The 25,305-nt window shown below is 36.0% G+C and overlaps 3 protein-coding genes across 4 annotated transcripts; 1 reads left to right on the forward strand and 2 right to left on the reverse strand.

Moving 5' to 3' along the window:
- Positions 1–707: 707 nt before the first annotated feature.
- Positions 708–4,007, forward strand: LOC306872023 (CDGSH iron-sulfur domain-containing protein 2-like). Its single transcript, XM_079420338.1, has 3 exons — positions 708–892; positions 1,502–1,716; positions 3,218–4,007. The coding sequence occupies exons 1-3, from the start codon at positions 790–792 to the stop codon at positions 3,305–3,307; spliced, it is 408 nt and encodes a 135-aa protein (XP_079276464.1). The 5' UTR covers positions 708–789; the 3' UTR covers positions 3,308–4,007.
- A 167-nt stretch (positions 4,008–4,174) lies between these two features.
- Positions 4,175–17,545, reverse strand: LOC306872034 (sodium/hydrogen exchanger 9B2-like). 2 transcript variants are annotated; one of them, XM_079420366.1, is made up of 13 exons: positions 17,466–17,545; positions 16,892–17,068; positions 15,273–15,486; positions 14,851–15,021; positions 14,082–14,224; positions 13,784–13,911; positions 13,523–13,698; positions 10,400–10,506; positions 10,139–10,288; positions 9,759–9,867; positions 9,458–9,594; positions 9,153–9,336; positions 4,175–5,920 (listed from the first exon to the last, which is right to left on the reverse strand). In XM_079420366.1, exons 2-13 carry the CDS (start codon positions 16,982–16,984, stop codon positions 5,859–5,861), a joined length of 1,674 nt encoding a protein of 557 aa, XP_079276492.1. In that variant the 5' UTR covers positions 16,985–17,068; positions 17,466–17,545; the 3' UTR covers positions 4,175–5,858. The 2 variants fall into 2 exon arrangements, with proteins under 2 accessions (XP_079276492.1, XP_079276493.1); XM_079420367.1 differs by lacking the exons at positions 16,892–17,068; positions 17,466–17,545 and adding an exon at positions 16,162–16,255.
- On the reverse strand, positions 17,063–23,704 carry bdh2 (3-hydroxybutyrate dehydrogenase, type 2). The gene is made up of 10 exons (XM_079420386.1): positions 23,641–23,704; positions 23,203–23,290; positions 22,049–22,127; positions 21,017–21,113; positions 20,683–20,791; positions 19,819–19,879; positions 19,453–19,566; positions 19,281–19,339; positions 18,388–18,480; positions 17,063–18,187 (listed from the first exon to the last, which is right to left on the reverse strand). Exons 2-10 carry the CDS (start codon positions 23,272–23,274, stop codon positions 18,134–18,136), a joined length of 738 nt encoding a protein of 245 aa, XP_079276512.1. The 5' UTR covers positions 23,275–23,290; positions 23,641–23,704; the 3' UTR covers positions 17,063–18,133.
- Positions 23,705–25,305: the final 1,601 nt, after the last annotated feature.

Raw genomic sequence — 25,305 nt, forward strand, 5'->3', positions numbered from 1 at the left:
TGGGATCACTGACAACGTGTAAAATCTCACCAACAAACTTATTTTTTAGAGTGGCGACACCTGCTGACCGTTCTGTGCCATGCGACATCCATACATCATTGCCCCACTGGGACCTCCAAAATTTAACATCGTCTTGTGTGGAGTGGGTTTCTTGAAAAAAGCAAAAGTCTGATCCGTGGTTTTTAACAAACAAAAAGAGGGCTTTGCGCTTTACACTGTTTCTTAAACCCTTGGCATTTAGAGAAATGAACGATATTGACATTGATAAACAAACAGCAATGAACAGCTGTAAAACTAAAAGCAAGTGGCTCGGTGAAAGCAGCCAATCGGACGCAAACAACTCTGCAGATGCTGATTGGTTGAAGCTTTTATTGCGCGTCGTATATTTACGCTTAGTCACGGTCACAACTACGTATATTCTTCCAGCCTTATAGCAGCTCTTCAACGAGCAAACGGAAACGACTACGCAAGTGAACTAACGCGATGACGTACAATGTTCCTGGAACACTATTGCCAAGTCCGCTGTTTTCTCGCAGAATTTGGCTACTTTAACCATATATATATATATATATATATATATATATATATACACATATCTATGACATTAACACTATTGTCGCGGGTTGTTTTTCATGTCTGAAGCGACCCCAATAACGTGATTTTATCCCCCGGAACGCGATTGGTCTAGTTTTGAGCAGCAAGTGGGCGGGTTTTGCTGTGAACACCTGGCAACCCTGCCCAGGAAATTTCCTGCTCTGTGTCAAATAGAAGCGCACAAAGTCGTTCAAGATGGTGTTAGAAAGTATCTCCAGGATTATCAAAATGCAACTTCCAGCCTACCTCAAGAAACTGCCCCTTCCAGAAACAATCGGCGACTTTGCGAGACTCACAGGTATGTGTTTTATCACACAAAATGTCAGAAGCGTAGGAGGAAAGTTAAGTTAAGCGCGCATGCCTGCATAGAAAGAGCGATGTAAGTGTCTTTGTTTTCCGTTTGTTAAACGCTCAAATAAGTCATAACTTATTAATTGGTTGGGAAAATGCAAGTTTTAATGATCTTTCATCTTCCACGCAAATTCTTGAGAAGATACACAATATGTAGTGTCTTTGCAATATCCACAACAGCGAGCGTCTGTTTCAGAAATGTGAAGGACAAAAGCATGCTGTCTGCATATTTGATTTATAATAGTATTATAAAAGATGGCACAATAAATGCACAACTATTTGCATCGATAAACGTTAAAGCAGCCTTTACACGCAACTAAAATAAGCAACATTCATTGTAATGCAACAGCTCGTGACAGGTTCATTTTCACTAATGCGCGTGTATAAATATGACAAGTGTGTTAATCATTGAAGATTGCTTTATCTGTCTCTTACCACACTTATTTTTTTTTTCCACATTAAGCAGAGGAGCTCTCACTAAGTAGATTCTGTTGTCATTGTGATAATTAAGAAAAGAGCCAACTCTGAGGAGTTGTAACTCTTGGTTGTGTCTCAGTTTCAGAGTGGCTGCGGCTCCTACCATTATTGGGCATTTTGGCTCTGTTGGGTTATCTGACCGTCCGGCCCTTCCTGCCCAAGAAGAAAAAGCAAAGAGACAGTCTAATAAATCTGAAGATCCAAAAAGAAAACCCTAAAGTGGTGAATGAGATCGACATAGAGGACCTGAGGACTCCAAATGTTTGCTACTGCCGCTGCTGGCGATCTAAAACGGTAGGAGGTCCAACTCCTGAGAGAAATAGAATATTTCATGTAAAAACAAAAAACACACACACAGTTTATATTATTTAAATAGGTAACATCATGGTAAAGTAGATCAATGTACTATGAACATATACTAGAATAGCACCAAAGTCAAGTCAAATTTTGTATAGTGCTTTTCACAATAGAGCAGTTCAGAGCAGCTCTACAGAAAATCATGATGTTAATAATAATATATTATACATTTTTCAACATTAGACAAGCAATCAAAAAGTAGGGGAAATGGAGAAGGGGGAAATTGACTTATTGGCACAAAAAAAAAACAATGATTAACATCATAATTGGATCAAAGAGCGAAAAGTATTCTAAAATTAATCAAAGTGCCCCTATTATGGGTAATGAAAGGTTCATATTTGTGACCCTGGCCACAAAACCAGTCTTAAGTCTCTGGGGTATATTTGTAGCAATAGCCAAAAATACACTGTATGGGTCAAAATTATTGATTTTTCTTTTATGCCAAAAATCATTAGGATATTAAGTAAAGATCATGTTCCATGGAGATATTTTGTAAATTTCCTACTGTAAATATATCAAACCTTCATTTTTGATTAGTAATATGTATTGCTAAGAACTTCATTTGGACAACTTTAAAGGCGGTTATTTAGATTTTTTTTGCACGCTCAGATTCCAGATTTTCAAATTGAGATGCGTATTGCTGGTATCTCATTTTGAAGAATATTACTGAATATAAAAATGCAGTAACCAGTAATATTAACTTCTCTATTGTTGTTAAGTTGTTGTACAAGTAGAATGATTGGTCGGTGTGGTATTCTCCTCCATTGATTGGACAGCTGGCTAAAAAAATGACAGTGACAAGTGCTGCGTTTTACCCAAAGCTAAACCGGAGCTAAACGGTATATCAACTCTCAGCTACAAAAAAAATAAAATAAAATAAAACAGTCAACGAACTTGTAAAATATTATAATGGCAGTGCATCAAAATTCAGTGTCATCAGTTTGCCAAAAAGAACACGGAACTTTTTATGCACCATTTACACCTGGTAGGAAGCAGGTGTAAATTTCTTTCGTACCAACTAACATTTTGAAAATACGAACATTTTCATGAATCTGAAAACTTACATCAGAACAGCTTTACGAACAATTTACACAATTCGTTCTGCTCGTGTTTCATGAATGAGGCCCATTAACTTTATACACGCTGCACTTTCAGATTTAAAACTTTGCAGGATGTTTTCATTCACTTAGAGCGGTGTTACACTGCATGGAAGGTCATTTTCAAAAATCCATAATAGGGGCACTTTAAAAATATATGATATGTCCCCTTTAAGAAAAAAACTGCAGTGAAACTATTAACATGCATATGTGTGGGAAAATAACAAAAAATGTGTGATTTTTCACTTCCTCTTTGTGAATGTCATTTTTGTCAAAAGCCTCAGGGTGCCTAAGAACCGCTGTCACTATCAGCATTTAATTTGCTCTTTCTTATCTTGCAGTTTCCTGTTTGCGATAAATCACACATAAAACATAACGCGCTGACAGGAGACAACGTTGGTCCACTTATTCTTAAGAAGAAGACTCTGTAGCCCTCCTGCTTTGGCCCATATTAAATACATAGTTTTCTCCACTGAAAAACCTACTGTAATTTAGTTTGTTGTACTTACCCAAAACTGTTTCCAACTTGTTTTTATATAGAGATGTAAATTCTGACTATAATGCTCAATATATTGTGGTTGATCTGAGAGATCAAGTATATTGCTTTTTGTTACATTGCTCTGGTGTGCTTACTTTTTACTTATTCCTAAACCAACAAGAGTTCTACGATGTTTGCTAAATTATTAGAATTTTTTCAAGTTCAGGATACTAAACTTGACTTGTGTTTGCATACATAAAGACATTTCACATTGCTTTAGATTGTACCAAATGCTTTTGTCAAAGCTATTGTTATACATTATGATAAATATTGCAATATTTGAATAATGTAACAAAGAAATGTGGCCTCTTTTCACCTCCACCTGAACCAACATGCTGTAACAATAATATGTATGCATCCATTCATAATAGTTTGACAATCCCTTGGTTCTTTTTTGTGCAATGTTTCATATCAGATGGCTTCTGTTCATAGATGTTTTCATAAAAATTAAATTTCTGTGTTTACTGGAATGCGCCCTATAACTTTTGTCAAATAAAAGGTAACCAAACATCTTTTACATCCCTCTAAATGCTGTTTTTGATTTGTTTATCTGTTGTGTTAATAATCTAATAAGTGTGAGTGATGGATATGCGATGCAGTTGTTGTTTCTTTTGTGTACTTTTCCTAAAACACACAATGGTGTAACTCTACCACACCAATACTTAAAGTCTTCTCAGAAAATAACAGTGCTGCTTATTTACATCTGATTTGCCTTCGATGATATAACAAGATATGCTTTCAAATATGAACTGGGGGTTTTGCCTGTCATTTACTGAAAAGGCAAATGTCATTCATTTTCTACAGCGATACATCTACCAATAAACTACACATACACCACAGAAATAAAGTTGTTATATAAAGATGACAATATAAGAATAAGGTCTTAAATGTAGTCATTTAATTGCTTAAATTAACAGTGACTGCATGTAGCATTACCATAACAAAACCACAACACAAAACCTTGTAAATTTGAAGCAGTAAACATAACCCACTAACAGCATTCACAAAATAAGTTCTATCGACAATGCCCTTTCACATGACTCTATATCATTAAAATACACATTTTATCAAAACCACCATCGAGGAAAAAAATACTCAAATATAGTTCATGGAGAGTAACACAATGAACTGTGCAATGCTGAGGCAAATATACCATTTGTCGTTCTATTACTACTAATAAAAAATCATTTACGTTCTAAAAATTACTTCCACTGTAAACACAAAATGTAGCTCTGAAGTGACCACAGAATTTTTACAGCAGTATTTGATTGTAAGATTATAAAAGAGCTGACAAGACGCCTGTAAAAACTGATTAATCTCAAAAAACAGACCCATGACTTTGTTCAGAATAGTTATTACCATACTATTCGTACTATTGCTGCAGTATATAATATGCCTAGAATACTTGGTAAACGACTACATTTGCCAAAATGTAACTCTTGCATGAAATACTCTATCTGCAATGTATTGTTGAAAGAAACCTTTTTCTAGCCTTGTTATTTGATCAGAATGTTTTTTTTTAATTAATGTTTTGTTTTTAAGAAAGAGGCATGCATAATATTGAACCTTTCTGTGTCCAATTCTTTGGTTCAGGGCTATTAAAGCATGAAATTACTTACTGATTAAGCCGTTTTAATGCTTTTATGTCGCTGCTCAGGATAGTCACTTGTGAAGGCGTTCATGAATCAGCCAATAAGTGTTGTCATTTTCCTGCAGCATTTTCCTGTCTTTTTAGTTCATGCCACTTAATGTGTAAGCTTTATATACACATATACTTCAAGAATGTTTTTACACATTATACTTGAATCATATAATAACATTGACATATGTGATTTCTCTAAAGGCTTCGAGGACTTTGACATATTAAATTGTATTATATTGTATTGTATTGCATTATAGACAAGCTGTGAATATAAATATATAGAAGGCTGTATACAGTATATACTGCACAGCGCTCAGTAAATAGTAAGCTAGTATTCCATTCCGAACAAAGTCATGACCGCACTGACCACTACACAACATTCTGTAACACTGATATGCAGTCACTGCAGACTCATCTGTAATATATCTAATGTAATGAATACTATCAACACAAACATAAGCCAGTTAGAAAAAAAATATTTTCATAAACATGTTTTTGTACTTGATAGTGCTAACAATGATCCCTATAGTGTTCGATCCTTCAAAATCCCACCTTTTAGAGAAGAATAATAACTTGTCATCTGTAAAAGCAATATTGCGAGTGATTTGAGTGTTTTCATCCACCTTGGAAGGTGAAAACAATTGTTTGGGTTCCTTCGTCTGAAAAGCATGTCTGCCAATTTTGCAGTCTGACTTCAGAGGGTCGCAGTGATAATGAGTTTGAGAATCCACATTGAAGACAAAAAGGATCAGCAGCAGCCTTGGACGTCGGGTTGTCACTTCCCAGAAGCATTGCAGAAACATCACAGAGCACTCTCATACGTCACCGGGGTCCCCGATGCAGATAAAGCACCTTGACTGACAGCTACAATTCAGAAAATGACAATTAACACAAACATTCATATAATTTCAGTTGCTTTTTACTTCCATTTATACTATTTATATATAGAGTAAATGAAAATATGTATAGTAGGCTATATATAAGAGGGGTTAATTTCATATTTTCACACAGAACATGTTTATGAATTTGATGAAAACTGAATCTACTGGTCTCAGTTATAGAAGCTGGAGCATTTTCTGTTTTTTTAACACATTAGCAAAGTGCAATAGCCAACATTGTACAAACAATAAAGCAAACACAGAGTGAAACAGGACAACGGGTGACCTGCCAGCATGCAAATTCACCAAGCTGTGGTGATACATTTCCATGTGCATCTCATGTCGCGTGTTTATCAAAATAGATTTGTTGCTATCCATATATTTTTGATGGCAAGACAACTGCAGAAACCTAATTCAGTATATTTTGCACAGCTAAGCAGCTTAGATCTGACCCAAACTCTGCTTACCATCTACAAAAAGCAGCATCCTAAACCATCTTGACTGAGGAAACATTTTTTTCCAAAAACAACTTAACACTTTCACGCACACCACACAAATAGCACTTCTCATGTGAAGAGCAACTAACGTTCATGTAACTAAGCTAATGACCCAATGCGGTAATACACACTGTAGATGCATATATAGATATATATATATATATATGCAGGTTCTTAATATTTGTCCACAGCACATTATGTTTAACCAGTCTGCATTTGCTTGATTAAAAAATACAGTAAAACCTGTCATTTAAATAACCGTTTTATTTTTATTTAGTATGTTTGGATATTTTTTTTACATATTTAGCAAAATGTCATTTATTCCTACAATGGCAAAACTGAATTTTCAACAGCCATTTATTCAGTGTCACATATTAATTTTAATATTATAATAATATATTACATATTATATACACTGGCCTCCAAAAGTTTGGAAACGTCCTAGAAAAGTGGGGTTTTGGACAATATTGGCATGAATCCATTTGTGATAATTTTGCACTGATAAGGGACAACACAAACTACGAAAACATTTTATTACATAAACAATTTATACATAGAAAAAAACATAAATTTTCGATTCATCAAAATATCCACCATCAGCAGCTATAACAGCTCTCCATAATCTGGGCATCCGAGCTGTCAGTTTATTCAAACATTGACTTTGAATTAGCAATCAATTGTTGAAGCTACAGTATTAAGGTGTGCTGCCCCAAAAATCTTTTAAAGGTGCCATAGAATGAAAAACTGTCTTTACCCTGGCATATTTAAATAATAACAGTTCTGTACATGGAAATGACATACAGTGAGCCTCAAACACCATAGTTTCCTCCTTCATATGTAAATCTTGTGATTAAAAAAGACCACTGAAAAACAGGCGAATCAGAACATAACACCGACTGTGACGCAACAGTCGGGATCACTACGCCCCCAACATTTGCATAAACCCGCCCTTGTTCTAAGCCGGCGAACCATCAGAAGCTCTGCAGGTATTGTAAATAAACAAGCGCGGACAACAGCGAAAATAACAAAATAAATGTTATGTTCCAGGCCGTGCAGGGGGTGTGAAGTGCAGGGATGGGTTGGTGTCTGTATTCAGAAAGGCACAGAAAGCAAATAACGCGAGCCACTAAAGGGACATGGTTAGCTCCTTGCTAGCGGTAGCCTGTGACAGTAGTACATAAGATTTCACTCTCAGTAAGGAGAGATGAGGATGATGGCAAATGACTTACAGATCCTGAGCACCACTGACAAGCATCTGATCTTGTGAAATGTGTGGTAAGTACTGTTGCTCCATAATGTAAACATAGTTTGTGTGATCGCGTCTCTTGAAAGTGAAACTATAACGCGATCGATGGATCGTTCAAAAGCAGTTTCAATGCCTCGCATATTAATAACGGCTCCCTGATGCCCGCGTTTTATATACAGTATAATTACCCGACGATATAACTGCGAGAGAAAGTATTTAAATATATATTTTCCTCCCTGTGCTTCCTTCTTGCTGATGAGCCGTACTGTGAAACAGCCAATCAGAGCAGAGCTCAACATTGAGCAGCACTGTGAAACAGCCAATCAGAGCAGAGCTCATTATTATTCATGACCCTGCCAAATAAGCCAATAACAGACCGTTTCATTCTAGGGAGAAATCCTAGGTTTGTAAATGGACATGTAAAATCGTTTCTGGAGATTTTTTGCCCTTACTTAAGCCACATACCTCCTGTGTAGATATCAGAGAACAATTTAAAATACTGTATCAATGCATTCTATGGCACCTTTAAAAACCTGGGCCAAGTTTAAACCAGTAACCAGGCATCACAGCTGGCAAAGGGGCATGTCTAACTTTGACATGTATATATTGCCATTATTGTGTTTTATTGCTGGTCTTCAATGATAATGTCAAGTTACTTTAATGTATTTGCACCAAAAAATTATAAGGATTTATGCTGATATCGTCCAAAACCACACTTTGCCAGGGGTGTTTGGAACTTTTGGAGGGCAGTGTATATCATAATATTATATTCTATATTCTAATTATATTCTAATCATCTTCTGAAATCGTTAAGTTACTTAATTCCACCATGTCTCTTAGCTGCACAATCTTGGATTGTCAAAATTATTGCTATTGTAATTAAGAAATTGTTTTTTCTTTTATGCCAAAAATTATTAGGATATTAAGTAAAGATCATGTTCCATGAAGATATTTTGTATTTTCAAGCCGTAAAATAAATCAAAACTTAATTTTTGATTAATAATATGCATTGCTAAGAACTTCATTTAGACAACTTGTTGGCGATTTTCTCAATATTTAGATTTTTTTTGCACCCTCAGATTCCAGATTTTCAAATAGTTGTGCATCAGCCAAATATTGTCCTATCCTAACAACCCCATACATCAATGGAAAGCTTATTTAAATGTATTCATTTATTAGATGATGTATAAATCTCAATTTCACAAAATTGACCCTTATGACTGGTTTTGTGGTCCAGGGTTACGCATGTTCTAATCTTAATTTAATTTCAATTGTTCAAAATCAATCAAATAATAAAAACATTTTTTAAATAAAAATTATGTTTCCTGACCAATAATTTATCCAAGCAAAATTTGCGCCAACTGTTTGGAACCGACTTCAGAATCCTGCCAATGATTCCTAAAAATGTTGCCTAGGTGGGCAGCTCACTCTATATTGCGTGTGTGTGTGTGTCTGTGTGCGTGCAAATATCTCACCCCACTCAGGGTTCTTTGGTTTCTGCAGGAGACGAGGGCCGAGCAGGCTGATGAGGAGAGCTCCAATAGGAGCGGTGATGAGAATGGACAGTACAGCCACAGTGAGGACGTCCATGCCATACCTCTGCAACTCGATGTCATTCTTGGAGCGCGCCATGTCCAGAGCTGTAGAGCCAATGGCAGCCTGAAAACAATCACACAGCATTCATAGAAATCTGATATGCATTTCATTTCTTGTCATTTAGCTCACTCTTGTCTACTGAAGGACTAACAGAGGGTCTATTTGTTAGACTTGGCAAGCATACCTGTACTGTGGCTTTAGGCATCCAGGCTAGAGCGATGAAGACTTTCTCTTTCAGGTTAAAGCCGGCTCGCAGTACCACAACAAAAGTGATAAGCAGGCGTACCGTGAGCGCGATGAACAGGGCTGCAATACCCAGAACTGCAGACATATTACATAACAGTTGGTCAACTGCGTGTTTGAAATGCTATACATGTGAAAAAGTGTACACTACTGACATCCCAATTACTTTAGTTTATTCCAGCTCTTTTACTAAAACCAGTTTTGTAGAAATGACACTGTAACAACTTAAGTGTAACACTCACACACAGTCGTGACCTCCAAAGAAGTAATGATAACCTCAGCACCGATGAGACCAAAGAGAAGAGGCTGGAACACCTGCCAAAACCTCTCCACCACCACTTCCACTGGAGCCTGAAACACACATACACATTGACATTAAGCGTGTGATCTGAGAAAGTGATCTATTAGTGCTGACACAGAGAAAAAGAACACAAGGTCTGGGGTAAAACTAAATAATTTAGTTTTCCACGCCAAATATACTCTTTTCAAATTTATTTCAAATTCATTGATTTAAAAATGTAAGCCTAACATGTAGATTTTGTACAAATATAAAGCAAAACAAATGTGCAAAAAAAAACTAGTCTTGCACATCCCTGTTGTGTTTGGGAGGAGATATTCAGACCTTAGCTTTCCCCCAGCCTATTGCAGCCACAAACGTCAGAACTAGCGTACAGAGTCCTCCTGCTCCAGGAACCCCGGCCACATTACTGCCAAACAAAGCAAACACGGCCAGCCCCAACACCAGGAAGGAACGCTTCAGCACGAGGTTTCCCTGTGTGGTAGGACAAAAGACAAATCGTCAATAGCCATGAAACCTGTTAAGAAGACATCAATTTCTGAATTCAACATGTACTTCTCAATCATAAAGTTGTAGCTCACAAACCTGGTCTCTGCTGGGGAAGTAACGTAGAAAGTACCCTAAGGCCACACCAGTGACTGCACCACCTAATACCTCCAGTGGTCCCCTCAGCACATTTAACCACACACTGCCTGCAGAGGGCGAAAGAGAGAACACTAAAATAAAATGGGACCACTAACACCAAGGAAGCCCATAAAACCTGGAGAAAGAACCCTACAATACATCTTAGGGATAGTTCACCCAAAAATGAAAATTCTGTCATTAATTACTTACCTTCATGTCGTTTCAAACCCATAAGACCTTTGTTCATCTTTGGAACACAAATTAAGATATGTTTGATGAAATCTGAGAGGTCTCTGACCCTCCATAGACAGCAAGGATCCTAACACGATCAAGGCTCAGAAACGTAGCAAGGACATCATTGAAGTAACCCATTTGACATTAGTGGTTCCATCGTAATTTTACAAAGCTACGAGAATACTTTTTGTGCGCAAAGAAAACAAATAACGACTTTATTCATCAATTCGCGTCACCCTATAGTGCCATTTTGGAGAGTATCACATACGTAAACAACGTATATATACACGGATACGTTGTTTACACGATACGTTGTTTACGCTTTGATCTGAATGTAAACAGTGTATTCGCGTATGAACAGGTTTGGAACGACATGATTGTAATTAATGACAGAATTTTTGTGGTGAACTATCCCTTTAATATACGAAATGTTATAATTCATGTACATGCACTATTAAAAGGTGAGGTCTTTAATATTTTTTTTTTAACAAGGATGCATTAAATTGATCAAAATGTGACAGTAAAACATATGTGTGTGTGTGTGTGTGTGTGTGTGTGTGTGTGTGTGTGTGTGTATATATATATATATATATATATATATATATATATATATATATATATATATATACACACACACACACACGCATACATACATACATACATACAGTCAGGTCCATAAATATTGGGACATCGACAATTCTAACATTTTTGGCTCTATACACCACCACAATGGATTTCAAATGAAACAAACAAGATGTGCTTTAACTGTAGACTGTCAGCTTTAATTTGAGGGTATTCACATCCAAATCAGGTGAACGGTGTAGGAATTACAACAGTTTGCATATGTGCCTCCCACTTGTTAAGGGACCAAAAGTAATGGGACAGAATAATAATCATAAATCAAACTTTCACTTTTTAATACTTGGTTTCAAATCATTTGCAGTCAATTACAGCCTGAAGTCTGGAACGCATAGACATCACCAGACGCTGGGTTTCATCCCTGGTGATGCTCTGCCAGGCCTCTACTGCAACCGTCTTCAGTTCCTGCTTGTTCTTGGGGCATTTTCCCTTCAGATTTGTCTTCAGCAAGTGAAATGCATGCTCAATCGGATTCAGGTCAGGTGATTGACTTGGCCATTGCATAACAGTCCACTTCTTTCCCTTCAAAAACTCTTTGGTTGCTTTTGCAGTATGCTTTGGGTCATTGTCCATCTGCACTGTGAAGCGCCGTCCAGTGAGTTCTGAAGCATTTGGCTGAATATGAGCAGATAATATTGCCCGAAACACTTCAGAATTCATCCTACTGCTTTTGTCAGCAGTCACATCATCAATAAATACAAGAGAACCAGTTCCACTGGCAGCCATACATGCCCACACCATGACACTACCACCACCATGCTTCACTGATGAGGTGGTATGCTTAGGATCATGAGCAGCTCCTTTCCTTCTCCATACTCTTCTCTTCCCATCACTCTGGTACAAGTTGATCTTGGTCTCATCTGTCCATAGGATGTTGTTCCAGAACTGTGAAGGCTTTTTTAGATGTTGTTTGGCAAACTCTAATCTGGCCTTCCTGTTTTTGAGGCTCACCAATGGTTTACATCTTGTGGTGAACCCTCTGTATTCACTCTGGTGAAGTCTTCTCTTGATTGTTGACTTTGACACACATACACCTACCTCCTGGAGAGTGTACTTGATCTGGCCAACTGTTGTGAAGGGTGTTTTCTTCACCAGGGAAAGAATTCTTCGGGCATCCACCACAGTTGTTTTCCGTGGTCTTCCGGGTCTTTTGGTGTTGCTGAGCTCACCGGTGCGTTCCTTCTTTTTAAGAATGTTCCAAACAGTTGTTTTGGCCACGCCTAATGTTTTTGCTATCTCTCTGATGGGTTTGTTTTGTTTTTTCAGCCTAATGATGGCTTGCTTCACAGATAGTGACAGCTCTTTGGATCTCATCTTGACTGTTGACAGCAACAGATTCCAAATGCAAATAGCACACTTGAAATTAACTCTGGACCTTTTATCTGCTCATTGTAATTGGGATAATGAGGGAATAACACACACCTGGCCATGGAACAGCTGAGAAGCCAATTGTCCCATTACTTTTGGTCCCTTAACAAGTGGGAGGCACATATGCAAACTGTTGTAATTCCTACACCGTTCACCTGATTTGGATGTAAATACCCTCAAATTAAAGCTGACAGCCTGCAGTTAAAGCACATCTTGTTCGTTTCATTTGAAATCCATTGTGGTGGTGTATAGAGCCAAAAATGTTAGAATTGTGTCGATGTCCCAATATTTATGGACCTGACTGTATATACACATACAAATTGTAATACAAAAATTAATACAAAAACATTAACCGTTTTCAACATTGATAATTATAAGAAATGTTTCTTGAGCACCAAATTAACATCATAGAATGATTTCTGAAGTATCGTGTGATATTTAAGACTGGAGTAATGGCCGCTGATAATTCAGCTTTGCCATCACAGGAATAAAATACGTTTTAAAATATATTAAAATAGAAAACAGCTATTTTAAATTTAAATAATATTTTACAATATTACTGTTTTCATGAAATTTTTTGATTACATAAATGCAGCCATGGTGCAATTTAGCAAAATGTAGTCTATCCTAAACATCTTGCATCCGTGTAAAAGCACTTTGAATTCCTCTGTCAGACTGGTTAAATTAGTAGTATCACAATCAAAATGAGTTCTGAATCAAATGTCATCTGACTTGGCACCCATGTCAGCACTGTTCATATCCAAAATATCTCATTAATTACATTTTTTATGAATATAGTCTGTATTTGTATCTTTGCATTTGTATATGCATCTTTTGGTGTACCTGTGGCGAAAGCTATACCCAAGCAGGTGGTGAAGCAGGTAATGGCAATGATGTCATCAACGCTGCATGCTGCCATGAGTAGAGTAGGTATACCCTGCTCTAAACCGTATCCTTCCTTTTGCAGAAGCAGCATAGACGGAACCACAACAGCAGGAGAAACGGCCCCAAGAACAAACCTACCAAGCAGAAAATGGCAGCGATTAGGTTGGTGGCAGCAGACATTTCAGAGATGTTCTTGTCTTATCAAAATCAGTGGTTTACCCTAAAATAAAACCCCAGATCCACGGAAGACCCAATATTAAATAGGAGACCACAGCCATAGTGATTGCCTCGCAGGTTAGAGGGACCATGGACAAACGTAAACACACGCTTTTGAGCTTCTTCAGAGCCTGAAATACAATCTTCAGTTAAGTGAAAAGCCTTTGTGAAATGAAACTGAATATTAACAAACAATATGGAGTTTGGCTGAAAGATAATTCTCAAGAGCATGAAGGCACATCCTCTCGGGTTAGCAGCAATGTTTTTGGTGTAACTCTACGGGGCCGGTGGGCTTTCATACCTTTCCGTCTAATTCCAGCCCAGCCTTGACCAGAATGACACCTAGTGCAATGTTTCTCAGAGAAGCAGACCATCTAACATCAATGTAAACTGCATCTGTCACCACAGGGATGTTTCTGAGGATAAACCCTGCCAGCAGCATGCCTGCGGACACACGCAGAGAAAACAACACCACTGAATAACACAAACAGAAACCCCATACTCTTTCATTACAGTTCTCACACTGACAATGAAAGTGACCACTCTGAGAAAAAAAGACAAAAATGAAGAAATAACACAGGCGGTTTATCTTTGACGTGTGGGGGAAATTGAATTATACACTACCATTCAAAAGTTTGGGGGTGGTAACTTTTTAAATGTTTTTGAAATAAGTCTCTTATGCCTATCAAGACTGCATTTATTTGATCAAACAAAATAAATACAGTAATTTTGTAAAATATCATTACAATTTATAACTGTTTTCAATTGTAATATATTTGAAAAATGCTCAAGAAACATTGTTCTTATTGTCAATGTTTAAAACATTTTGAAAGTTCAAAAGAATAGCATTTATTTGAAATAGTAGTCTATGTAACATTAAAAAAAATTGTCTTTTTAATGTGTCATTGCTGAATAAAGTTCTTTCAAAAAAATCGTAGTAACCCCAAAGTTTTAGACCGTCACATGAATTTGCCATGCTGACCAACAGAAAATTTTGTTGTATGCAAGTGTTGTGTTGTAATTACTACATTATTAACAACAGACAACAACACAGAAATACTTGCTCATACCAAGTAGCGGAGGTAAAGGTGGCATGTTTGGGAAGTGTATGCGTCCAAACAGTTTTCCCCCGGCTACAGAACAAATAAACAAGGTCACGATGCCAAAGAGGTTCCCGCCAGGAAGACATTCCTTCTCTGTAATGGACCAAACAACACCAAAGAGCACTGCGGCCATGGACACTACAAAGAGGACAAGAACAATCAGATACTGTGTTCACAGGAACAAATTTAAATACATTAAGGCAAAAACAGCTATATTCAATTGTAATAACATTTCATAATATTACTGTATTGTTTTTATTAAATAAAGTATAAAATTTATTTTGAAAACCTTAAAAATCCCCTTTTGACCCCAAGCTTTAGAAAAATTGTGTATGTGCAATCACTATCATCACGTTTAGGAAGATTATTGATTATTATTATTTTGTAACCTTTGGTGATAATGGTGGCCAGCAGGCCTCTGGGTGGACATGGGCACAGTCTGCGCAGCCATGGGCAGCATTCATACGGAGGGTCTGTGTTAGTACAAGCGTCAACTGAAGACACCGGTCGAGGGACATAAGTCTTCTCTTCGGTCATACTCGGATTGGGGCTCTCTGAGCGCTTCGGAACCACCAGGACTGTCTGACTGACAGTAAGGTGATGCTGTTGGAGAATAAAGAAAGAAGCAGTGATCTTAGTAGCAAAATATACATTTTTATCCAGTGCTGCATACAAGAGAATGATATATCTCTGAGATAGGGCTGCAAAATGATTAATTGAGTTTAATCGCATTCAAAATAAAAGTTTATGTTTATATACTATATGTGTGTGTTCTGTGCATATTTATTATGTATATAAATACACACACATGTATATATTTAAAAAAAATAATTAAATGATAAAACATGTAAAATATATATATTTATGCTTGTATATAATTTATATTATATATTAAATATTTATATTTATTTATACAAGTCTTTTTTCTAATTTATAATATTTTCCTTAATATATGCATGTATGTGTGTGTATTTATATATAAAAAAATAAATATACACAGCGCACACACATATAGTATGCAAACAAACTTTTATTTTGAATGCAATTAATCGTTTTGCAGCCCTAGTCTGAGACCACCTGGAAAGAAAGAAAGAAAGAAAGAAAGAAAGAAAGAAAGAAAGAAAGAAAGAAAGAAAGAAAGAAAGAAAGAAAGAAAGAAAGAAATTTTAAAGTATCTTATACTTTCCAAGGTTGCATTTATTGGATAAAAAAAATACAGTAAAAACTGTGAAATATTTTTTTTTTTACCATTTAAAATAAACTTAATAAAATAATTACCAAAGGATCATGTGACACTGGAAACTGGAAAATGTAATCTTCATCAGCTTTTCCAACACATGAATAAATGACTTAAACATATTCAAACAGAAAATAATAATTATACATTTCTATTCATTGACATTAATAATGATTATTATAATACCAAGACAAAAAAATCAACAATGATTCTGTTATTATATTGCAGCCTTTTAGAGTTGGCAGATATTTTTATTTATTTATAGGCTTTATTTACAATTTTTGTGTAAATACAGCAGCATTAAACAGATCGTGTAAATAAACATAAATGCCATGTAAGATACAGCTTCTGTTCAACCTTTGAAGTTTAAGGATGGCTTTGATTGACTAGAAGCAGTCTATATAGTATTATGATTGACTGCACAGCAGAAACTTTGAGTGAGACGTTGAAAAGAAAAAGTATTTGTATTAATTAAACAGAACGCAACACAGAAGCAGAAATGACACTAGTCTCAGTTCTCTCAGTCTATTTTCTTAAACATATTTGAAAGTACATGAACTGTTGCTCTATAAAGCATTAAAATGTTTGTTAATTGTATAAATTACGGTTATTATAAAGTGTTGAACTTTTTATATTGTCCATTAAGGCTTGAGATGCTTTTAGCTACATACTGTAACATCAATAAAGGCAACTGTCCCATTTTAAAGAACCACTACTGAAATAATGCATACAAAAACAGCATAAAGTGGGGAATTATGACTGATAACCTACTTCCGCGTGATTTCCCAAGGCGGAGGCTGCATCCTCGGTCGTCTGTGAGTATGTGGAGTGGGATGAATGGGGTCTGGACTGGGCATCCTCCATGGCACAGTACTTCTGCTCTATCCTCGCTCGAGTTTTCTAGCCATTGCACGTGTTCATGACCGGCTCCTGTTTATCAACACTCATCTGTGTAAATATAAATCGCGATTACAGCGTCTGCCTATCGATGAAGCCTTAGCTGTTGTCAATGAACTTCAAAAAGGAAATAATACGAGTATTTGAATAGAAACCGAGTGGTTTATTCAGCAGGTTAATCGGATTGTGACAGGACTAAACGCGACGCCTAGGCCATATGGTCCTTTTTAGACCGAAGAGCGCGTGGCATATGGTCTGTTTGTAAAACCGTAGTAAACCCCTCACTGATGCCTTACTGGCACCACAGTGCTCTTAGTCCAGGTATTCTCATTTACAGCATCTTCAACTATCGTCTATATAGTAACGTTATAAGATTAATTTTCTTGCGTGATAAAGACATTGTCTTTTCTCTGATGATTGTAATTTTTTGTTCTGGTAAATCAATTACCTGACATGAATAATGAAAACAAACAATCATTGCTTCGAACCGGTAGAAGCATCCGGAAGTGTGAGTGACAGCTGGAGAGTGGCTTAACCATAAACCCAACCCTAATAATAAAATGGTCCAATCCGGTCTAAGCGGTGTTGTTTTCCCAACCCTTTTCTGACAAGTCCCACCTCCTTTAGAGTCATTGGCTAGAGCTAAAAGTAACCGACCAATCACAAGACGTCGGCAGGAGACTTTTGTGCTTATCATGATCCCATAATCACGTTACATCCACAATGTTTTCTGCTTTATATGGTTAATGTTCACCTTATATTAACGGCACATATAGTCAAGCTAAAGCCAGGGAATCAATAAATTAAACACCAAGAGCTTCAAAGCTTATTCTTTTAAATCACTAATTGTTTTAATCCCAGGTTTCAGTTACATTCGCTAATATTCTCAACCTTTATTTATGAATTAGAGGATTGTCTAATAGACAGGAATTGGCAATAAGTGAGCTTGGCATCCACAAGCTTTTACATCAATGGCCAAGAACGAATCGATTCATATTCAGTACAATCACTTGCACCATAGCAGCATTAAAGTTTGAAAAAATAAAGAAAATCAGTGATTATGTTTCTCTGGAAGTCAAATTGCATGCATGTTAAAGGTTATTTAGTAAATCATCCTCAGAGTCTCCAGCCTCCATCAATGATAGCTTCTGTTCCTGTTACATAGGCAGACTGTAGGAATAAAAATCCTTTGATTATTTTTAAATATCCAGCTATATTTTTAATCCAAGTAAACTGTTAAAAATGCAACACCACTTTTCAGTACGACATGGTGTACTGAAAAGTGATATTAAATGGTATTACTAAAATATTAAATTAGTGATATTAAATTAAATGATAATACTAAAAAATAAATAAATGGTCAAACTCACCTCATCCGAGGCCAAGTACACACACAGATGTGCCACTTCCTCTGAAGTGCACATTCTACCAGTCTTCTGTCTGGCCATAAAGTCTTTAAAAGCCTGAGAGATAAAACACAGAAAGTCTATGCCAAGGAGAATGACAGATTGAACTGTAGTATATAATTATATGCCTGCTGTTGGAAAAAGTGTTTGTATAAAAAATATTTTTGTTGATAAAATCTATTGCACTAAAGGGCCTTCAATACGGTGCTAATGCCAAAAAAATAGCACCTTGTGTGAGGAAATTTTTCACAAAAGCTTCACAGAAGCATCGCAAATGTACATACACAACCATTCTCAAAAGGTTTCAAAAAGCAGATGTGTCATGTTATTCTGCTGATCGTTGGATCACAGAATTCAGATTCATGGTGGAAAATGGACAATTTTTACAGTACAATCTTTTTTACATTTATAATAATTCTAATACATTTACGGTTCTCATACTCTGTAACAAATCATATTTGATCAATTTATTGCATATTTGCTAAATAAAAGTATTCAGTTTTTTTATATTCCTTATTGAAAATCGATAGTGTATATTGATATTAACTTTCTCGTTTCAGATGTGCTTCTGCTGTATGACTATAATGCTGTGCATAAAATATAAACTTTAAGCCTCATTGACTTTCACTCAGAGAAGCCAGAGCTTGTCTCTATAATTGTTAGTTAATAAGGAGTCGCTGGCATGTTTCATGTGTGAAACATCTCTGGCTGCGCTTCAGTTGGCTGTTAGTTATCTTCGCAGAGAGCTCTAAAAGACTTTTGCATTTAGAAAAAGACAATGAAAAATTATGCAAACAGCTTCAGATTACTGTGTTTCTTGGCTGTATAGTACAGTGTCTTGGTAATGGAAGCAGTACCTGCTCTGGATCAGGTCTGTCCTGAATTCTCTGTCGTAATGAAGGCGTATCTACAGTTCCTGTAAAGGTCAAAAGAAGCAAAATGACTCATATAATCACTACGTACAGGGACATGTTTTTATGTTATAGGAACTTAAGTTAATATAGGACACCAAGCGATAAAGTAGCATACCAGGGCAGATACAATTGCAGCGGATCCCTTGTTCCAGGAAATCAGCTGCCACTGATTTGGTCAGTCCAATGACAGCAGCTTTAGATGTGCTGTAGACACATCTGTTCACAACTCCTGCACATGCAATTAAGGGTGAGCAATTAGGAGAGGGCAAACTTCACTTGACCTGGCATTTATCCAATTTCAGCATCAGCCAAACTGGAGATAATGGGGCTAAGACAATATGCCTAGAGCAACATGGAACAATGTCAATCATCACATGTAATTGAGAGCAAAGGGACCAATCTTGATATACAACATGATGTGCAGCCCATTTATAATTCAGCCTCAAAATGCAAATAGGTTGCAACAGAATATAATTATTACCTTTGATACTAGATGCCACAGATGCCATATTGATGATATTACCAGATTTACGAGGCAGCATCTATATGGAGATGGATAAGGGAAAATCAGTTTAAATTGACAGACTTGTTAAATTATATACTCCAAATCAGACAACAGCATTATTGCCTTTGTGTAGCTGTCATGGATCCCATGTTGATAATATTATTATATTAGATTTTTTTTTTTTTTGAGCAAGCGTGCATTAAATCAATCAACAGTAACAGCAGACTTTTACAATGGTACAAAAGATTTCTATTTAAAATAAATTATCTTTTTATATTTTCCATTCATCAAAAATATGTTTTCAGCATTGATAATAGTAATTGAAATGTAACTAGAGCACCAAATCAACACATTAAAAATTCAGCTTTGCCATCACAGGAATGAATTACATTTTAAAATGTAATGCATTCAGTACAGTCATATTAAATTGCCTAATATTTCACAGCATTACTGGTTTTACTGTATTTTTTATTTTAAAAAATGCAGCCATGAAGAGACTTCTTTCAAAAACCTTGCAACTCAACCTTTTCAACATTAGTATATGAGCTAGTATTCACATAATTATGTATAAAAATATATGTACTAATTTGAGACATTTTAATTTCATAAAAAAAATATATATCTGTGTAACCAACTGAGCACATTTATGCCGTCACAGGGATTACGTATTAAACCGCATAGTACAGATCTGTTTTGTACTCTTAACCCAAAGAACAAACAAGATAGGGATGAAAACAATCATTAAATATGATGGTCTTTTCCAGGGATAATGGGGGAGAAAAAGAAGAGGTAGCATGAGGTGTTCTGGGATAATCCTCGAGAGGGGAAGGACAAGATGACCTTAGGCAGGAAGGCCTTGATCATCAGGTACATGCTACGGACATTCACGTTCATAGTGAAGTCCCAGTCCGATTCCTCACATTCCAGTATTGAGCCATGATGGACAAATCTGTGTCAAAGAAAGGAGTATGAGAAACTGTATGCACATTAAAGGAACAGTTCCCCCCAAAATGAAACATATTCATGCTTTTGCATCATTCCTGAAATGTGATTTATAGAAGGTGGTACATTCTAAGCAGGATAGACTACAAACAGCTCAAAAACTCAAACTCAATATAATATAAAAAAGTTAGCTAAAGATATATATTCACTGCTTTTAATGAGAAATACAAACCCAGCAACATTGAAGAGCACATCCACATAGTCAAACTCCTTGGCCAAGGCCTCCACTTGGTCTTTCTTGGTAACATCAACAACTTTGGTTTTGATCCCTAAAAAAAAGCAAGGAATCAGAAGAGCATATAGAAGCCTGAGAGGAGAAGCTCTTGAACTGAAGCAATTTGTTTCCAACATAATGGAATTATGTGGCAAAGCAGAGCAGTATGAAAAGGGGGGGGGGGGGGGTAAAAAAGACCCACTAGCCTTTGAAATCTCTTATTGATGGAAGAGTCTTATATAGACACGCTCAAACATCAAAGATAATGCTTGAGCAAAAAAATTAAAAATAAATAAAAAAAATCACACATATGGACCAGATGTCCATCACTAAAGTTAGGATTTGAGAGTTTTTGTAGGCAGTCCAGGTAAGAACGATTTAATTATATAAAAATCATTAAAAATAACTAAATTCAACAGTAGACAGTAAAGACATTTATAATGTTACATATAATGTAAGATTTCTCTTTCAAATAAATGTTCTTTTAACCTTTCTATTCATGAAATAATTTATCATGGTTTGCACAAAAATATTAAGCTGCACAACTGTTTTCAACATTGATAATATTAAGAAATATTTCTGAGAACCAAATCAGCATATTAGAATGATTTCTGAAGAATCACGTGACAGCTTTCACACAAGTGATTTTGACATTCAAATTTCATCATTTAATGTCATCAGAAAAGTATTTTGGGTTCATTTCAATAATATTTTACAGCATATGTTTTAAATCACACTAAATTAATAAATTATGTAGAACAATTGAATCATTCAAAAGTGAGTGAATTTGTATTATTACCTTAGAGTCAAAAATCTGTTCAAAAATCCAAATCTTTTTCCAAAAATCAGAGAAGATATTTTAAGATTAAGATTACAAAAACTGATTGAATAGCTTGGTTAATTACAGATAAGGATCTTGATTATGATTAGAAAAGTTTTTGTTTCACATATTCCCACTAGGTGGCAATACATAGCCAGTCAATGAGTTACCTGGAATGCCATCCAGCTCTTTAAGTTTGTCTCCATTGACATCTGTAGCAGTGACTTGGGCACCTTCCTTGGCAAAAGCCTGTTTCAGTTAAAAAGACATTACAGTTAAAGTCAGTAAACAACAATATGAATGATTAACATGATCTTTCTCAACATCCTAATCTAGTTCAAACTTTCATGATAACATGGACATGTAATTCATGCAATGCAAAATTTTCATCATATCAGTTTAATCAAATCCATTTCTCCTAATTGGGTGGTGATGGCGCAGTGGATAAGACACATGCCTTTGGTGTGAGAGACCCGGGTTCGAATCCACTGTGAGACACCAATGTGTCCCTGAGCAAGACACTTAACCCCTAGTTGCTCCAGAGGCGTGCGACCTCTGACATATATAGCAATTGTAAGTCGCTTTGGATAAAAGCGTCAGCTAAATGCATAAATGTAAATGTAATAACAGATATTTCATAGCTCAGATCGAGCAGGGTTAGCGCACACAGCAGGCTGGGCTGATATAGAATCTTGCCATATCTATGCTTTCAATAGCATTCCACTGGTGAGATTTCATTTGAAGACAATCGTGAAATGTCATGTGTTCCCTCCATGTGATCTGCCAACTGGCTCAGGGCTAGGAGTATTTCCTCAATCTGCAGTTTCTCTCATTTAATACTCATTTGAATATTCACTTGATATGGAAATGTATTCACCTAGGTGTGCATCTTAACCACCCCCAGCGCTCTGCTGATAACGTGCTGCTGACTCATAGAGAATTTGCCTAAATGATCTGAGACACTCTTTGCTTCACCCCTTAATGATTGATTATAGCATTTTCATATTAAAAATGCTTGTAAAAATAGGTCACAAATGCTAGAAACATTACACCCTCAAGCTTATTTCAGCGTTCGTCATAGTGTTACTATGTCCAAGAATTTTGCATCTACACTTGACAGCCTCAAAATGTCATGTTGACAGCCCTTGCATGACAAGCTTTAAAGGAAAAACACATAGCAATTGTAAACCCTCAGAGTAAACCATTGTTATACTCATCAAAGTGGCATGCAGAGCTGCCAATAAGCCACAGCAGAGTGCAGCAAACTGATAGAGTTGCAAGCACTACGTGAAATCTTTGAAATGGATGTAAAATGAATGGTTACTATAGCAGAGGCTTTTCCAATGCCTTGTGCTGCTGCAGAAAGGACTACCACTTTCCCGTCCAAACGGCCCATTGTCTTCGATAATAACCTAAACGTGTAGAAAAGAGCATAAAACGCAAGGCTCATTAGTTTGTGATAATGTTTTGATAGGTAATTGTAGGTGATGAACATTCAGGAGTGTACGATTAATCGCGGAGCATATAGATATATCATGCATTATGCGACGTTAATTTAGTTATGTTTAATTATGCACCGCAATCGGGTCAGGTGATGAGTGTAAATGTAATTCAGTACAGCATAAGTCTTATGAATGACTGTAAACATAAAAGTAAAGACACGCAGTTCAAGTTTAAGCTAGCACCCTTAATACTTCACAGCTAGTCAGTGGAAAATTGTCAGAGCCTGTTTACAAAAATGACAAACAGTGGAAGAACTTACTAACAACTTCTTTGATCCAGAAAACAGACGTGACGGATCGACGTCCGTGTCACTCAGGTTTCAATGTTCTATCAAAATAAAAGTCATGTAAATGTGATCAATTACTGTACAGTAAATACGTCTACTCAAGGTATAGGAAATGTGTGGTTTTGAAATGCGACTTTTTTTAAATATATATTAACAAGAACAGTAATGATGATAATAATAATAATAATAATAATAATACAATTATTCATAATAACGACAAAAACAACAACATTACTGCAAAAGTGATACATGCTCTATTCAGAATGAAACAATTGCCAATAATCATTCCATTAGAGAAAAGACATTAGCTCACATTCAGATTGATTCCTCACAACTGGCATCACTGGAAACAGCTGCTGTAAAAAAAATCAAGCGTTTTCAACTAATTATTATTTAGTATCTAGTTCCACAGAAATTTTAAGTTCAGTGGATTTCTGAGTTCAAAGTGTTGCCTGAATTATTATTTTTTAGTTGGCTCAACCTTTACTGAAGTTTTATAGTGCACGTGTTTTATATTACATTAGCATAGCTAATAAGTTGACTGGATTTTAAAATTCATTCACTGTTTTTCAAATATATTTGTGTAGACTTTACATTTACATTTACATTTACATTTATTCATTTAGCTGACGCTTTTATCCAAAGCGACTTACAATTGATATATATGTCAGAGGTCGCACGCCTCTGGAGCAACTAGGGGGTTAATGTCTTGCTCAGGGACACACTTGGACATATTATATAGACATAATATAATATGTCCTCTAAACTAAGGCCAAGCAATAAAATTAGCTCAACTTAAATATTTTTGCCCTTACAACATTTTGTTAATTAGATTTTTACAGTGGGTCATTCATAATTAACATAAATTTCAACAGACAACGTGTTTTTCATATGGGTAAGATAACAGAACTGCTTTTATACTCTGGTAAAATTGTGACAAATTACATATTTCTGAAGCACTAATGAAGAAGGAAATCTAGATAAAGTGCTGCATGAAGCTGCAAGACGGCTCACCAGAATGATTTGTAACGGCTGGGTAATAGAGAACTAGCATTAAACAGTGATGCCACCTTTTTAATTGGCTTTTATTTTGAAGTAAGAATTAACTTACATAACTTGTTTGTTCAAAATCTTGGAAGTGCCAAAGTCCCTTTCAAGGATTTCTATAGTCTTTGGAATTGCTTGAGGTACAAGGGTCAGCTACCACCACACAATTATCTTCATATTTTAGAGAGAGAGAGAGAGAGAGAGAGAGAGAGATTTCTTTTTCGTTACTCATACCCATTTTAAAAATAAAAATAAAAGTATAAAAGTTCATGAGTTATGTATATTAAGAGCCCATAAAAACTAGATTTTTTTTCTGCTTTCTGTTGCAACGGCCTTTTTGACACGAAAGTCTTCTTTGTCTCCTTTTTTCTTCTTTTTTGACATGATTCGGTGTGTTTGTATTTGCTCAATCACACCACTTAAGGTCATGATGATCTAATCAAAATGCTAAAGGAAAAATGACTCCATTCTGCATTTATTGTCAAGAGGTGTTAGGACCCAAATCCAATCTAAGGTCACCGCTTGGCCAATGCAGTACAAAGCATGAATGGACCCACAAGCAAATTGTTTCACTCTTAATACTTTGATGTT

This window comes from Barbus barbus (assembly GCF_936440315.1).
Source record: "Barbus barbus genome assembly, chromosome: 7".
Classification (NCBI taxonomy): Eukaryota; Metazoa; Chordata; class Actinopteri; order Cypriniformes; family Cyprinidae; genus Barbus; species Barbus barbus.